The sequence below is a fragment of the Palaemon carinicauda genome, chromosome 21 (assembly GCF_036898095.1).
Source record: "Palaemon carinicauda isolate YSFRI2023 chromosome 21, ASM3689809v2, whole genome shotgun sequence".
Classification (NCBI taxonomy): Eukaryota; Metazoa; Arthropoda; class Malacostraca; order Decapoda; family Palaemonidae; genus Palaemon; species Palaemon carinicauda.
In genome coordinates, this window is record NC_090745.1 from 101,768,766 (window position 1) to 101,786,265 (window position 17,500).

The 17,500-nt window shown below is 36.8% G+C and overlaps 3 protein-coding genes across 4 annotated transcripts in view; 2 read left to right on the forward strand and 1 right to left on the reverse strand.

Annotated features, from left to right (window-relative positions):
* Positions 1 to 16,176, reverse strand: part of LOC137615041 (trichohyalin-like) — a 40,981-nt gene extending 24,805 nt beyond the window's left edge. Inside the window, exon 1 of the mRNA XM_068344673.1 lies at positions 15,996 to 16,176. The gene's annotated coding sequence lies outside the window, so the exon portion shown is untranslated. The remainder of the gene's footprint in view (positions 1 to 15,995) is intronic.
* On the forward strand, positions 3,253 to 14,537 carry LOC137615379 (trichohyalin-like). Of its 2 annotated transcripts, XM_068345198.1 has the most exons (6): positions 3,253 to 3,326; positions 5,511 to 5,668; positions 6,513 to 9,336; positions 9,373 to 11,769; positions 12,592 to 12,647; positions 13,174 to 14,537. In XM_068345198.1, the coding sequence occupies exons 2-6, from the start codon at positions 5,523 to 5,525 to the stop codon at positions 13,274 to 13,276; spliced, it is 5,526 nt and encodes a 1,841-aa protein (XP_068201299.1). In that variant the 5' UTR covers positions 3,253 to 3,326; positions 5,511 to 5,522; the 3' UTR covers positions 13,277 to 14,537. The 2 variants fall into 2 exon arrangements, with proteins under 2 accessions (XP_068201299.1, XP_068201298.1); XM_068345197.1 differs by having other exon boundaries at positions 6,513 to 11,769.
* A 397-nt stretch (positions 16,177 to 16,573) lies between the features above and the next one.
* Positions 16,574 to 17,500, forward strand: part of LOC137615380 (intersectin-1-like) — a 377,240-nt gene continuing 376,313 nt past the window's right edge. Inside the window, exon 1 of the mRNA XM_068345199.1 lies at positions 16,574 to 16,714. Coding sequence (XP_068201300.1) covers positions 16,706 to 16,714 — 9 coding nt within the window. The 5' untranslated portion in view covers positions 16,574 to 16,705. The remainder of the gene's footprint in view (positions 16,715 to 17,500) is intronic.

Below are 17,500 nucleotides of genomic sequence, written 5' to 3' on the forward strand. Positions count from 1 at the left end.
ATGCTAGAGGTGTGGGAGCTAAAAAGGGGTCAAAGAACTTCTAATGCTAGAGGTGTGGGAGCTAAAAGGAGGTCAAAGAACTTCTAATGCTAGAGGTGTGGGAGCTAAAAAGAGGTCAAAGAACTTCTGATGCAAGGGGTGTGGGAGCTAAAAAGAGGTCAAAGAACTTCTAATGCAAGGGGTGGCGGAGCTAAAAAAAGGTCAAAGAACTTCTAATGCTAGAAGTGTGGGAGCTAAAGAGAGAGGTCAAAGAACTTCCAATGCAAGGGGTGTGGGAGCTAAAAAGAGGTCAAAGAACTTCTAATGCAAGGGGTGGGGAAGCTAAAAAGAAGTCAAAGAACTTCTAATGTAAGGGGTGTGGGAGCTAAAAAGAGGTCAAAGAACTTCCAATGCAAGGGGTGTGGGAGCTAAACAAAGAACTTCTAATGCAAGGGGTGGGGGAGCTAAAAAGAGGTCAAAGAACTTCCAATGCAAGGGATGTGGGAGCTAAAAAGAGGTCAAAGAACTTTCAATGCAAGGGGTGTGGGAGCTAAAAAGAGGTCAAAGAACTTCTAATGCAAGGGGTGGGGAAGCTAAATAGAGGTCAAAGAACTTCTAATGCAAGGGGTGTGGGAGCTAAAAAGAGGTCAAAGAACTTCTAATGCAAGGGGTGTGGGAGCTAAACAAAGAACTTCTAATGCCAGGGGTGTGGGAGCTAAAAAGAGGTCAAAGAACTTCCAATGCAAGGGGTGTGGGAGCTAAAAAGAGGTCAAAGAACTTCTAATGCAAGGGGTGGGGGAGCTAAAAAGAGGTCAAAGAACTTCCAATGCAAGGGGTGGGGGAGCTAAAAAGAGGTCAAAGAACTTCTAATGCAAGGGGTGGGGGGAGCTAAAAAGAGGTCAAAGAACTTCTAATGTAAGGGGTGGGGGAGCTAAAAAGAGGTCAAATAACTTCCAATGCAAGGGGTGTGGGAGCTAAACAAAGAACTTCTAATGCAAGGGTTGGGGGAACTAAAAAGAGGTCAAAGAACTTCCAATGCAAGGGGTGTGGGAGCTAAAAAGAGGTCAAAGAACTTCTAATGCAAGGGGTGTGGGACCTAAACAAAGAACTTCTAATGCAAGGGGTGGGGGAGCTAAAAAGAGGTCAAAGAACTTCCAATGCAAGGGGTGTGGGAGCTAAAAAGAGGTCAAAGAACTTCTAATGCAAGGGGTGGGGGAGCTAAAAAGAGGTCAAAGAACTTCTAATGCAAGGGGTGGGGGATAGATGTCGCCAGCTAGGCTTTGGGGAAGGCGCGGTGGCGTCTGTGTTCTTTCTGATGCGTAAACTTAATTAAATACAAGTAAAAACAGGGCATTAAATACGTATTATAAATACTAAACTCTTTCTTATCTTGACAGCACAAATGAAATCTTACAAGTTCCAACATGTAACTAAGCGCTCCCGAAACACGAGTCAACCTTTTACTTCTGCTTGGAGGATATCCTCGCAAGTAAAAGGTAATCATTATGAATATGGAAAGAAAGATTTGCTTATACTTCTACCTTTTGCTTCAGAGAATTACCTAGTACTTCTACCTTATGCTTACAAGGATATCCTTCATTTTTATGAATACCTCCCATTGGATCGTTCTCTCTGTTTACGGTTCATTTTCCCTTTGCCTACACACACACACACACACACACACACACACACACACACACACACACACACACACACACCCCGAATAGTCTGGTCCATTCGTTATATATTCTCCTCTGTCCTCATACACCTGATATTACCAAATAAATCCTCTTCGCTCAAGGGTTAACTACTGCACTGTAATTGTTCAGTGGCTGCTTTCCTCTTGGTAAGGGTAGAAGAGACTTCTTAGCTATGGCAAGCAGCTCTTCTAGAAGAGGGACACTCCAAAGTCATACCATGGTTTGCTAATCTTGGGTAATGCCAAAGCCTCTGTACCATGGTCTTTCACTGTCTTGGGGTAGAACTCTCTTGCTTGAGGGTTCACTCGGGCACACTATTCTAGCTTATTTCTCTTCTGCTTGTTTTTTCTTTAAAACTTTTATAGATTATATATGAAATATTTATCATAATTTTGTTATTGGTCTTAAAATATTCGAATTGTTATTTACTTCTCTCTTACTTTATTCATTTCCTTATTTCCTTTACTCACTAGGCTATTTTTCCCTGTTAGAGCCCCTGGCCTTATAGCATCTTGCTTTTCCAACTAGGGTTATAGCTTAGCAAGTAATACTACTAATAATAATATAGGATAAAAGTATTTTTTATATAAAAGCTAATAATACAATTTAAAATAAATACATCGAAAATATAGGATAAAAAAAAAATTATATAAAAGTCTGTGCTAAATAGAAACTTAAATCTTATTTATAAAATCTGTTTAGGGTGATTGACAGGTAGATGACAGGAGTTCATGGTAATGTGACTGTAAAAAGCCGAATAAGGTTAGTAATGTAAGTAACGGAAGACCCAGACCTACCTGGCAGAGGACTATGATGCGCGAAGTAGGAGATGATGAATGGAGAAGTATTGAATTGAAAGCTCAAGATAGAAATGACTGGCGAAATCTAACAGAGGCCCTTTGCGTCAATAGGCGTACGAAATGATGATGATGATGATGATGATAGATATATATATATATATATATATATATATATATATATATATATATATATATATATATATATATATATATATATATATATATATATATATATATATATATATATATATATATATATATATATATATATATATATTTATATATATATACATGTGTAAATATACATTATTTAAATACATATCTATACAAAAATTTATATAATTCGATACCTACTTATGTCTGATTATCCATAGGAGACCACAAGCTTACTGATGGATATTTATCAAATTTGTTTAAGGCAGTCAATAAAAACTTGAATTTTTATGGATTCAAATGACTTTCCGGATTTAGTGAATAAAAATGAGTGTAAAATTGGGTAACTGCTGTAAATTACATGGCATTGAAAGACATAACGGATTAGGTCATATAATCAAGTTTTGACATAGAGAGAGAGAGAGAGAGAGAGAGAGAGAGAGAGAGAGAGAGAGAGAGAGAGAGAGAGAGAGAGAGAGAGAGAGAGAGATTCATTCATTGACAGTTTACTAACATACAACTTGACACTGACGTCATAGGATTCGGAAGCACCGATTGGCTGGAGAGAGGACCAGAATTCCAGCCTCCCGTATAAAAGAAGAGATCGCCAAGCAGTGAGCCAGTGGAAGCTTCACGGAGCTTCTTGTGCTTTGCAGTAGAGCGTCTCAATAGAATTTCTCCCCTGAAAATATTGGTAAGTGCAAAGACTTTTTACTTTTCTTAGTTTAGGTTTACATTGCCTTGAACCTTTTAATTTCTATTTTTTATTTAAGAATTGGATTCTTACTTGTTCAGACTTTGGCGTCTAAAGCCGTTGATTTTCTATAGACTGTATTTCATCTACTATTGATATTTTAAATTAAATTTTCTTAAGCGCATTTCAAGAACACTGTTTATACAATATATCTTTTGTGCTTTATCATACAAGGAATAAACAAACTCAAAATGTCTAACAAAAACTGAAAACTAGTACGAAAATTCGTCTCATAAAATTTCGAACAGAAAAAGCTATAACATTGACCTTCGCGAAACAAAAATTACTTATGAAACTCTAACTGTTTTTCAAGAAATTAAATATAACCGTCAACATAATTCCGTAGATATAACACACTTTCAGTATTTGTATCTGTGAAAACAAAATATTTCAAATACTCAGAGATATCTTTCAAATTCTTTTTCATATATTTTGTTTCCGTTTTCTTCATTATGTAATACATCAATATAATTATTAGTTTTGTGTACATATTTTCATTTATTGATTTACTCGATTGAGATAGAAGAACATATATGGAGGGGTCACACTTGCAAATTTAAATGAAACTTGAATCCTAGATTTTCAGTCAGTCATTGTGCTTAAATATTTTTTTTTTATCTATATTCGTAACATTTTACTTTTTGAGGAATTTATTGACAGTATATATACATATATATATATATATATATATATATATATATATATATATATTGATTAGCCAATGTCTTTGTGGGGTCCAAAAATCAAAGATAGTTTCTCTTCGGACAGACTATCGTGCAGATAGTTTTCCCGATAACAGTAGAAATACATTTACTTTTCTCCGTTATTTTCTTATTTGGTGTCGACACATGTTTCGGGTCACTTCGAGACCCTTCTTCAGGACTATATTTAATTTTGGAACTATACTTTAATATAAAGGTTATGGCGGTGAAAATTTGATATAAAGGTATTTGAAAATTCGGAAAACATCCAACAAAAAATGAGTCTGAAAATTTAAGATATTTCAAAGAATCTAAAGTTCTCAATTATCCATTTTTGTTGAATGTTTTCCGAATTCCCCAATATTTTTGTATCAAATTTTCAGTAGTTCCAACACTCAACGTAGTCCTTGAAGAAGGGTCGCAGAGCGATCTGAAACTCGTGTCGACACCAAACAATAAAATGGTGGAGAAAAGTAAATGTATTTCTGCTGTTATCCGGAGAACTATCTGCAGGACAGTCCCCCCGAAGAGAAGCATATCTTCTTTGGACGCCACAAAGACATTGTATATTCATTATAAACGTAGAGGAACATGTCCAAGTACCAGACAGACAGACACACACACACATATACATATATATATATATATATATATATATATATATATATATATATATATATATATATATATATATATACATATTTATTTCAATAACTCCATTTTGTCTTGGTAGTTCAATATTTCACATAACATTTGCTGGTCACAAGCTTTTTAATTCTTCGTCTCTCTTGCCTCCTGGGTTACATCCCTACACCACAGACATACGAACATACATTGGTGCAAAATCAAAATCATTTCCCGATTATATATCTAGTATATATATATATATATATATATATATATATATATATATATATATATATATATATATATATATATATACACTGTATATACATACACACTCATATATATATATATATATATATATATATATATATATATATATATATATATATATATATATCATATATATATATATATATATATATATATATATATATATATATATATATGTATATATATGATGTATGTACATTGTATATATGTACTGTATGTGCGCATTGTATGTATTGTATTATAGATTGATAAATGACAGTCTTTATTATGAAAATCTATATAAACATTGTGTTTTTAGACTCGTACCTTCTCTCTTCTCTGATTTTTCTTAATCAAAGATGTTCATATAACATCAGCAAGAGGTTTTTCCTTTATCATTCCCCCCCCCCCCCCCCCACCTCATTTTCATCTTCTCTCTTCCCCTCTCTCCCCATATTAACCCAACATTACTTCAATCATTCCAAGCTTAACTTTTAGAAAAACAATGTAAATTCAAACGAAATTTTCCCTCCCCTGACTACTGTAGGCGCTGGAGGTGATGATAAAGGCGGCCAGGGCCAGACGGGCTCTCTTGGTGGCGGTGGCACTCGTCTCTACCATTAGCTCCCATGCACAGGTGGTCTCGGCGTTTAGACCCTCGCTTAACTCTACGGAGGATTCACACCACCCTCCGGCTGACACTGAGTAAGTAAAAACTACCAAGAAGGCTGGAGATTTCCAGTCACGATATACAGCATACATGAAATTCCGGAAGAAATGTCCATAATCTATTTTGAGATTTTAACACTTCTGCTCAGTATGTTAGCCTATCGTGTGAAAACAAATTACTCGTGATATTAAAATTCAACCTTAATTTAGCAAAAATACAAAACTCCCAGTTGAATTTATCTCTGATAATGTTTAAAGTTAACCTTAATTCTCATAAAATACAGAACTCTCAGTTGAATTAATCGCAAATAATGTTCAAAAATTAAACTTTGTCATAAAATACAGTACTCTCACTTTAATTCATCTCTAATGATGTTTAAATTTAACCTTAATTGCCATATAATACAGAACTCTTTGTTGAATTCATCTGTAAATCTCTTTCAATACAAAATACATTTCTCTTTATTTAGAAATTTCCACCGTCTTCATATTCAGACATTCATAAAGCATTTCGTGCACTTGTTAGATTCTTATAAAGTATTTTTAAATAAATGCCAGCATATTTCAACTACGATCGGATAGTGTTAGTCATCTTATCCACAGATGTTTTCTTATAATGACTGTGTTTTCATACAGTTGTTTTGCATATGTAAATTCACCGTCAAATTTGCATAATCAGGCGCACATGAACACCTGGATGCAGAGTTTAACCATGATAAAGAGCTTTAATATTTTTTATTAATTTCTCCCATGATAATATTTCATAGTGTATTAGGCATTACCCATATAACGAATATGATAAGTATTATTGAAATCAGGAGTTTTTAAAACTACCTTTTCAAGGCAACTGTCATTACAATTGAGATTGTCTTTCTTTCAGCTATAAGACCACCGATGCTCTGAAAGATATAGAAGACCTAGGACACTTTACAGCAGCTTCCACTGGCGTAAGGTTAATTGGAAACAAATCCCCTTGGCAGGAACCTGTAAGTTTGGACTCGCAGTTACTCAAACGATGGGAGGGACACAACCTGAAAGGATCCTTCGGTGCCAAACGTAATATGGTTGCCAACACCCATCTCCATGAGGGCAGTCAGGAACAATATTATTACATTATCGAAGGTGTAAAGAAAAGAAAAAATGACATTCTTTCTTCCGAAAAAGAACACCAACGGACCTCCAGGAGGATGGTGCGTCTTGCCGAAAGACGTATGAATGTAAGAGGGACGTCTCCTTCAGAGGAACAACACATGGACACTAGAAGGACATATTGTACTGAAGAAGTCCATGCAGTAACAAGGTCATCACTATCAGAAGAGAGACGCTTAGACGACAGAAGAATTTCTTCTGCTGGTGATAGACGTATGGATGTCAGAAGAATGTCTTCCTCAGAAGAAAGACGTTTAGATGCCAGGAGTTTATCTCCTTCTGAGAACAGACGCACAGACACCAGGAGGATGTTTGCTTCAGAAGAAAAACGCGTAGACACAAGAAGGAATTCTCTTCCAGATGATAGACGTGTAGATACCAGAAGAATGGTTGCATCAGACGAGAAGCATCTAAAATCCATTAGGCTTACTTCTACTAAAGATAAAAGATTAGATGCCAGGAGAAGGTCTCTAACAAATGAAATACACCTTGATACAAGAAGGATTTCTCCTGAAGATACAAGGAGGATGCTTGTATTAGAAAAAAGACATCTGGAAACCAGAAGGATATCTTCTGAAGATAGACGTTTTGATACCAGGAGGATGTTTTCTTCAGAAGAAAGATGCCTAAATGACAGAAGAATGTCTTTTGAACATAAACGTGTAGATGCCAGAAGGATGTCTTCTGAAGATAGACGCCTAGATGCCAGAAGGATGTCTTCTGAGGATAGACATGTGGATGCCAGAAGAATGACTACTGCTGAAGATAGACGTGTAGATGTCAGGAGAATGGCTTCTGAAGATAGACGTGTAGATGCCAGAAGGATGTCTTCTGAAGATAGACGTGTAGATGCCAGAAGGATGTCTTCTGAAGAGAGCCGTGTAGATGCCCGAAGGTTGTCTTCTGAAGATAGACATGTGGATACTAAGAGAATGTCTGTATCAGAAGAAAGCCGCCTAGATGCCAGAAGGATGTCTTTTGAACATAAACGTGTAGATGCCAGAAGGATGTCTTCTGAAGATAGACGCCTAGATGCCAGAAGGATGTCTTCTGAGGACAGACATGTGGATGCCAGAAGGATGACTACTGCTGAAGATAGACATGTAGATGCCAGAAGGTTGTCTTCTAAAAATAGACGTGAAGATGCCAAAAGGATGTCCTCTGAAGATATCCATGTAGATGCCAGAAGGTTGTCCTCTGAAGATAGACGAGTAGACACCAGAAGGATGGCTCCTGAAAACAGACGTGTAGATGCCAAAAGGATGTCTACTGCTGAAGATAGACATATAGATGCCAGAAGGATGTCTCCTGAAAACAGACGTGTAGATGACAAAAGGATGTCTACTGCTGAAGATAGACGCCTAGATGACAGAAGGATGTCTTCTGAAGATGGACGATTAGATGCCAGAAGGAGGTCTTCTGAAGATAGACGTCTAGATGCCAGAAGGATTTCTTCTAAAGATAGACATGTAGATGCCAGAAGGATGACTACTGCTGAAGATAGACGTGTAGATGCCAGAAGGATGACTACTGCTGAAGATAGACGTGTAGATGTCAGGAGAATGGCTTCTGAAGATAGACGTGTAGATGCCAGAAGGATGTCTTCTGAAGATAGACGTGTAGATGCCAGAAGGATGTCTTCTGAAGATAGCCGTGTAGATGCCAAAAGGATGTCTTCTGAAGATAGACGTGTAGATGCCAGAAGGGTGTCTTCTGAAGATAGACGTGTAGATGCCAGAAGGATGTCTTCAGAAGATAGACGTGTAGATGCCAGAAGGATGTCCACTACTGAAGATAGACATGTGGATAATAATAAAAAACCTGTATCAGAAGAAAGACGCCTAGATGCCAGACGGATGTCTTCTGAAGATAGACGTGCAGATTCAAGAACGATGTCTTCTGAAGATAGACGTGCAGATTCAAGAACAATGTCTTCTGAAGATAGACGTGCAGATTCAAGAACGATGTCTTCTGAAGATAGACGTGCAAATGCCAGAAGAATGTCTTCTGATGATAGACGAGTAGATGCTCGATGGATGTCTTCTGAAGATAGACGCATAGATGCCAGACGGATGTCTTCTGAAGATAGACGTGTAGATGCCAGAAGAATGTCTTCTGATGATAGACGTGCAGATGCCAGAAGGATGTCTTTTGAAGATAGACGTCTAGATACCAGGATGTCTTCTGGAGATAGACGTGTAGATGCCAAAAGGATGTCTTCTGAAGATAGACGTGCAGATTCAAGAACGATGTCTTCTAAAGATAGACGTGTAGATGCTAGAAGGATGTCTTCTGAAGATAGACGTGTAGATGCTAGAAGGATGTCTTCTGAAGATGGACGAGTAGATGCCAGAAGGATGTCCTCTGAAGATAGACGTGTAGATGCCAGAAAGATGTCTTCTGAAGATAGACGTGTAGATGCCAGAAGGATGTCTTTTGAAGATAGACGCCTAGATGCCAGGATGTCTTCTGGAGATAGACATGTAGATGCCAAAAGGATGTCTTCTGAAGATAGACATGTAGACGCCAGAAGGTTGTCTTCTGAAGATAGACGTGTAGATACCACAAAGATATTTTCTGAAGATAGACAGGTAGATTCCAGAAGGACGTCTTCTGGAGATAGACGAATAAATGCCCGAAGGATGGCTTCTGAAGATATACATGTAGATGCCAAAAGGATGTCTACTGATGAATATAGACATATAGATGCCAGAAGGATGTCTTCTGAAGATAGACGTGTAGATGCCAGAAGGATGTCTTCTGAAGATAGACGCCTAGATGCCAGAAGGATGTCTTATGAAGATAGACGTGTAGATGCTAGAAGGATGTCTTCTGGAGATAGACGCCTAGATGCCAGAAGGATGTCTTCTGAAGATAGACGTGTAGATGCCAGAAGGGTGTCTACTGCAGAAGATAGACATGCAGATACTAAGAGAATGTCTGTATCAAAAGAAAGACGCTTAGATACCAGACGGATGCCTTCCGAAGATAGACATGTAGATGCCAGAACAATGTCTATTGAAGATAGACGTGTAGATGCCAGAAGGATGTCTTCTGAAGATGTTCGTGTGGATACCATAAGGATGTCTTCTGAAGATAGACGAGTAGATGCTCGAAGGACGTCTTCTGAAGATAGACGTGTAGATGCCAGAAGGATGTCTTCTGAAGATAGACGTGTAGATGCCAGAAGGGTGTCCACTGCTGAAGATAGACATGCAGATACTAATAGAATGTCTGTATCAAAAGAAAGACGCTTAGATACCAGACGGATGCATTCCGAAGATAGACATGTAGATGCCAGAACTATGTCTATTGAAGATAGACGTGTAGATGCCAGAAGGATGTCTTCTGAAGATGTTCGTGTGGATGCCATAAGGATGTCTTCTGAAGATAGACGAGCAGATGCTCGAAGGATGTCTTCTGAAGATAGACGTGTAAATGCCAAAAGGATGTCTTCTGAAAATAGACAAGTAGATACCACAAGGATGTATTCTAAAGATAGACACCTAGATGCCAGAATGATGCCTTCTGAAGATAGACGTGTAGATGCTAGAAGGAAGTCTTCTGATGATAGACGAGTAGATGCCAAAAGGATGTCTTCAGAAGATAGACTTGTAGATGCCAGAAGGATGTCTTCTGAAGATAGACGCCTAGATGCCAGAAGGATGTCTTCTGAAGATGGACGTGTAGATGCTAGAAGGATGTCTTCTGAAGATAGACGTGTAGATGCCAGAAGGAAGTCTTCTGAAAATAACCGTGTAGATGCCAGAAGGATATCTTCTGAAGATACCCGAGTAGATGCTCGAAGGATGTCTTCTGAAGATAGACGTGTAGATGCCAAAAGGTTGTCTTCTGAAGATAAACGCGTAGATGCCAGAAGGATGTCTTCTGAAGATAGACGTGTAGATGCCAGAAGGATGTCTTCTGAAAATAACCGTGTAGATGCCAGAAGGATGTCTACTGAAAATAACCGTGTAGATGCCAGAAGGATGTCTTCTGAAGATAGACGTGTAGATGCCAGAAGGATGTCTTCTGAAGATAGACGTGTAGATGCCAGAAGGATGTCTTCTGAAGATAGACGTGTAGATGCCAGAAGGATGTCTTCTGAAGATAGACGTGTAGATGCCAGAAGGATGTCTTCTGAAGATAGACGTGTAGATGCCAAAAGGTTGTCTTCTGAAGATAAACGCGTAGATGCCAGAAGGATGTCTTCTGAAGATAGACGTGTAGATGCCAGAAGGATGTCTTCTGAAAATAACCGTGTAGATGCCAGAAGGATGTCTACTGAAAATAACCGTGTAGATGCCAGAAGGATGTCTTCTGAAGATAGACGTGTAGATGCCAGAAGGATATCTTCTGAAGATAGACGTGTAGATGCCAAAAGGATGTCTTCAGAAGATAGACAAGTAGATGCTCAAAGGATGTCTTCTGAAGATAGACGCGTAGATGCCAAAAGGTTGTCTTCTGAAGATAAACGCGTAGATGCCAAAAGAATGTCTTCTGAAGATAGACGTGTAAATACCAGAAGGATGTCTTATGAAAATAACCGTGTAGATGCCAGAAGGATGTCTTCTGAAGATAGACGTGTAGATGCCAGAAGGATGTCTTCTGAAGATAGACGTGTAGATGCCAGAAGGATGTCTTCTGAAGATAGACGTGTAGATGCCAGAAGGATGTCTTCTGAAGATAGACGTGTAGATGCCAGAAGGATGTCTTCTGAAGATAGACGTGTAGATGCCAGAAGGATATCTTCTGAAGATAGACGTGTAGATGCTAGAAAGATGTCTTCTGAAGATAGACGCCTAGATACCAGAAGGCTCATTCCATCAGAAGAAAGGTTCATAAGTGCTACAAAGATGACTTCTCTGGACCAGAGGAGGGCAGATACGAAAAGAAAATCTGCTTCAGGCGACAAACAAATTCATGTAGATGACCTAAGGGAAGAGGTTCACTCTCTATCTAGACATATGTATTTCATGGATTTAAAGGTAAGTCTTGTATGCAATTTTCATGCGTATGCTAACGATAATGAAAACCACGGGGAAAGATGAGAGCTCCAAATAAATTATATTTCTGATACTTTCCATAAAAATGTGTATTAAACTCTTATATAAATAGTAATCTCTTAAGAAGAAAATGAGTTGAGACTCCATTGTGATGCAGAAACAGGTTCCACTTATAACGTTTTATTTTCAAGAATATTTTCAGTCAAAAGTACTTTGGCATTTACATGATCAAGTTTTTATAAATCATATGTTGATATTACACCCACCTTCTATTAAAACATAAAAGCAGATTGGCTACTAGAAATTATGAGCTAAACATTTTGAATGTGTAAACAGTAATAACCATATTATGATTCATGGCTGTAGCCTAAAAAAACCAGCACATTAATCCAACCAATAACTGAGAAATAACCTGACAATCTAATTGTTAGGCAGCTCTTTTCTCCAGATATAAACTAGTCAAAGTGCAAGTTAGATCTCTCGGGTTAGAGATCTCTTGCTTGAGGGTACATTTGAGCACACTATTCTATTTAATTTCTCGTCCTCTTGTTTTGTTAAAGTTTTTATGGTTTATATAGGAAATGTTTATTTTAATGTCGTTACTCTTAAAATATTTTATCTTTCTTTGTTTCCTTTCCTCAGCGGGCTATTTTCCTTGTTGGAGCCCCTGGGCTTATATCATCCTGCTTTTCCAACTAGGATTGTAGCTTAGCAAGTAATAATAATAGAGGAATAAGGAGAATACTGCACTCGCGATGAAGGATATACCTGACAATCATTAAATGAGTATTTCTTGTTTTCCAGGAATCGCCAATATCCGCCTTTACTGACGAAGTCGTTTCATATAAAAAGGAAGAAAGGTGTGTTGTCTATACTTCTCTCTAACTTCGTTATGTAACGTCAGTGTTTGTATTCGTGTTTTCCTCTTCTCAAGTTATATGATTTTCTAAAGATGCATTTGCTTTTCTGTTTTCCAATGATGTCCCATTGAACTTTCAGTATTGTTATCCAACAGTAAGAATAGATAGATAAAATGCATAAGTATCCCTTTCATAAAAGGATTGTTCCTTAGTTCTAATATATTCAATTTTATTCAAATATCATGTCTAGTAATAAGCTTTGAATATGAAATGGTACATACATCTCTATCAATATTTAAATTTCCCTCTCTTGAATACTTGAGGTACTGCCACACGAGGGCATTTTGACACATGTCATCTTCTTGCCAACAGCAGCATCAATAGTCATAAGTCATGAAAAAAAAAGAAAAAAAAAGGAAGTCTTTGATGAAACAATCACGCACGACTTCAGAAATTCCGATTTGACACAGATACTAAAATATGGCGGGAAACACCTTATATTACAACACTATTTCTTATTTTTCAGGAGCATCGGAGACATGCTACTGACAGGGGTGTGGACGGGTCTGGCGACGTTTGCTTTGTATAATACGCATAACAATCACGCTTCTAGACTTGCAGCCTGCTAAGACTGCAACCGAATCTTCGCAACCGATTTTTTTTTCTTGTTGTCATTCATCATTGTCATCCCCTCGACTCGTGCTGTTTGCTGTGAATCTCACGGCAATAAATGATTCATCATTTATTTATAAGATGTAATCGGACGTTGCATGTGCAATATTTTATGACTAGTTTCATAGCAATAGTCCTATTTTGTAGAGGTAAATGCCTTCATATGATCGAAATAATCAGCTATTTATATACGAAATAATGATTAGAAAATCGTAACGCGGCATTTCAACAGTGTAATTAATTCACCAGGAATGGATAACCACTTTCAGCGTATCATCCATTCGTGCTACAGAGTTACAACGAACAGTTTTACTCATACGACATAGTCCTACTCATATTGTAATTCATGCTACAAGATCTCAGCAAATAGCTTCATTCCGCCAATACTGGAAGACGACTTGCGCACGGTTTTGACTCTGAACAAACTGCTCTCAGTAAATGGTAGCCTCTGCTGCAAGCGACTCTGAATCCTTCTACCCTGATGCATTATAGATGAGCTAAAATCAATCAATTATTCATTTGACTAACATGTCTTTAGTTGTCAATTATTTTTTCGTAAAGGAAAACCTTTAAGTTTACATGTTTCCTTCGTCGTTCCGAAATCTTTCACTAAACAGAAAAAATATTAATCTTTCTTTTGATAAAAGGATTATAGGCCTATCAATTGTTTATAAGCTTATCTATCTATATGTATCTGCCTATCATATTTTCCACAATTCATATTTTAGTTTTAGTTTTGGACTAAACTTATTAAGAGAGGCGTTAATGAACTTCAATAAACGATAAAAAATTATCAAAATTGATTTCAGTGTTGCTCGTGGAAGTGAACCGTCCTACTGATGACAGTAGCGTAGATTAGACACGTAGACTAAATTCAATCTATGCATGTTAACATAAAAATGAAAAACACTTTAACTTTGTGGGATATGTATAATTGTCTCTAGATTTAAGAAGGAACATTCAACGATGTTTAGCTAGACTTTTAGACTGTGTGATGATGCCATATCTGCTGAATTTCATGTTGGTGTTTCACAATTATATCAATGGCAAATATGACTAAAAGTTATTTCATGGCAGTATTCCATATTTACAATGTATGTATTGAAAACTATACTAAAACACTGTGGAATAATATATTACAGTATTCACATAACCATTATAAATGACATGTTCTTGTGTATATATTCAACGATATAATACAAAACCTGATGCCACGTCTATCTAATTTCATTACCCTTAAAAAGCCAGTTAGATTTGTGTACAAGGTTTTAAACAAGTTGATTTGAAGAAATGTTTTTAACCAACTAGGAGGCCTATTTGATATATAAGGTAATTTGCAACACAGGGTTATATAGGCCTACACGAGCTAATCGATACAAATCCACTCGCCTCAATTAATTATCTGTATAATTCAACAGAGGAACAATGCGTTTTAACAGAACGTACAGTTAAACGCAGGAGTTTCTGGCACACCTAAACCACTGATGCCATCTATCCCTACTGTTTGGTTACTTGCCACGCGGTAAGGGTGTGACAGGGTGTAATTCCTTAGCGTTGTTTTCCAGGAATTCCAGTGAGCAATTATATTTGTACTGCTTCCCTTCACCCGGAAACCAAATCTGGATTAGATCAATAGTTGGGAATTCGGAATTCGCATATACAGTATGTGGGAAGATGTCGGTAAACGGGTGTCACCCAATATAGTTAGAAAAATTTCAATATCTTTTTTTCTCTGCAAGATGGCTGAGACTTCCATTCTTCTTTGATAATAGAATTATGAAAACGCAAGCCTGTGAGTAGGATTTTAAAAAATAGCACAATGTTTACTATAGAGTGAATACACACACACGCATATATATATATATATATATATATATATATATATATATATATATATATATATATATATATATAGCCTGCATATTCAACGATATTATACACACACACACACACACACACATATATATATATATATATATATATATATATATATATATATATATATATATATATATATATATATATGCATTACAATAAGAATAATAAGAATAAGCTTAGAAGTTTTGCACCTAGCCTATTTATAAGGCGATAGAGTGTACGCAAACTTATTTTGCGGAGAGAGCAATTAGGAACAAGGAATATATCCTTTTCGTTAAAAGTAGAAAGAGGACATAGATACGAAAAAATGAGCATTCCACTGGAGAGAAAATTCATAAACCAATCTTTACAGGGACACAACCAAACCTCGCCTTACTTAACTTAGCCTAACCTTGGGTAAGTGGTCGTGACTTAACTGAAAGAATTTACTCTCCTGTTTTGGAACTTGCCCTACCTAACCTGACCCGGGGTTACTCATGACTTACGATCCTAAGACCCTAAGACTTTTATTATCTATAGATCCTTTATCAGAAACGGTAAACCTATGGCCTACCTGACACTAAGGTATTTTAATGACGAGCAACATTCGTGACCACATAAAAACGCCATTATGACTATAGGCCTAGTGATATTCTAATATACAGTATATTTTTTTCAATTCAACGGACACCACACATAAATAACACAGTTATTTGCTGAAAATGAGAGAAGTTGACACCTTACAGCTAAAGTGTAGGCTATCAACTGTGACTGAAACCTGTGGGTGTGGAATAAATTTAAAGAGTATGGTTTGCCTACCTGTCAAACATTATCCAACTTACAAAACTCCTTTGACAATTTTCCAAGTGTTCACTGCACAGTGCCATCATTATGATTTGAGGAAAATATTTGAGAATGCTAAAGTCCAAGCCTATAAGTTACACTATACAACTCAATCTGCGCGACTCCTTGAATATGAAAACCGAAATGACACCTGGTGGCTAAAATAATAATAATAATTGACGAATGGGTAGGATACTAAAGGATCGTAACTGCTGAGGCTCTTCCGTGTCCAATCAAACATTTCTACTGTCTTTGGTGTCCAATTACATGATGGTATGAATTTTATTTTAATGAAGAATTCATTACTGACGTTTGTAACATTCTACCCCAACTTTAACTGTAACTACGACAATTAACTAAAAACCGGGTACGTCATGTCACCACCTAACTCGACAATTAACAGAGAGAGAGAGAGAGAGAGAGAGAGAGAGAGAGAGAGAGAGAGAGAGAGAGAGAGAGAGATGATCGTACCTTATACCCTGGTTATATTAATTCAGTTCGAACGTGGTACCAGTATAACCCCTTGTTTAATCGAGCACAGTCTGAGCCTCAGCGTTTATCACACAGCTTGATCATACAAGTGGCTCAGTCGACTCGGTGTTCGGTTCTTCTTGCATCACAGAAATTCGTTAAGCCTGTCCCCGTATTCTCAATTTAATGTGTTTATTCGCATCAAGAAAATAGTGATGGGACTAGTGAGTTAATTTTCTGTTAATGCTTTATTATCTAAATGTTAATCTCTGGCAACTGTGTTCAGTTAGCTCGTTATGCATGCAGCATAAGATTTTTCATAATTCTGACAATCCTTTGCATTCAGATCTCACTGGACAGGACTATCTTGCTCGTAATACTATGTTTTCACTTAATTCTATAGTCATGCCATCTCCATCGTGGCTTCATGAGGTTCAATACTACACAGTATTATAGAAGTTTCATTGCAGCTGTGTCCAAGATGTGGAATGATCTTCCTAATCGGGTAGTTGAATCTGTGGAACTTCCAAAGTTCAAACTTGCAGCAAATGTTTTTTCTTTTCTTTTATGGCTGACATAATCCTCTTTTTATAGTTTATTTGTGAAAGATCTATTTTAATGTTGTCACTGTTCTTAAAATGTGTTTTTATTTAATGGTCATCACTTCTCTTGTAGTTTATTTATTTCCGTATTTGCTTACCCCACTAAGCTATTTTCCCCGTTGGAGCCCCAGAGGTTATAGCATCCTGCTTTTCCAACCAGGGTTCTAACATAGCTGGTAATAATAATAATTATTTCTATGTCGTATATGTTGGCGTACCTTCTATTAGGCTACGTTGACTATATTATGACTCTGGTACTTATCAATTTTATCTATCGTGTGGAAAGATTCGTGAAGTGTTGCACGTTCGATGTTATTGCACGAATAATATATATATATATATATATATATATATATATATATATATATATATATATATATATATATATATATATATATATATATATAT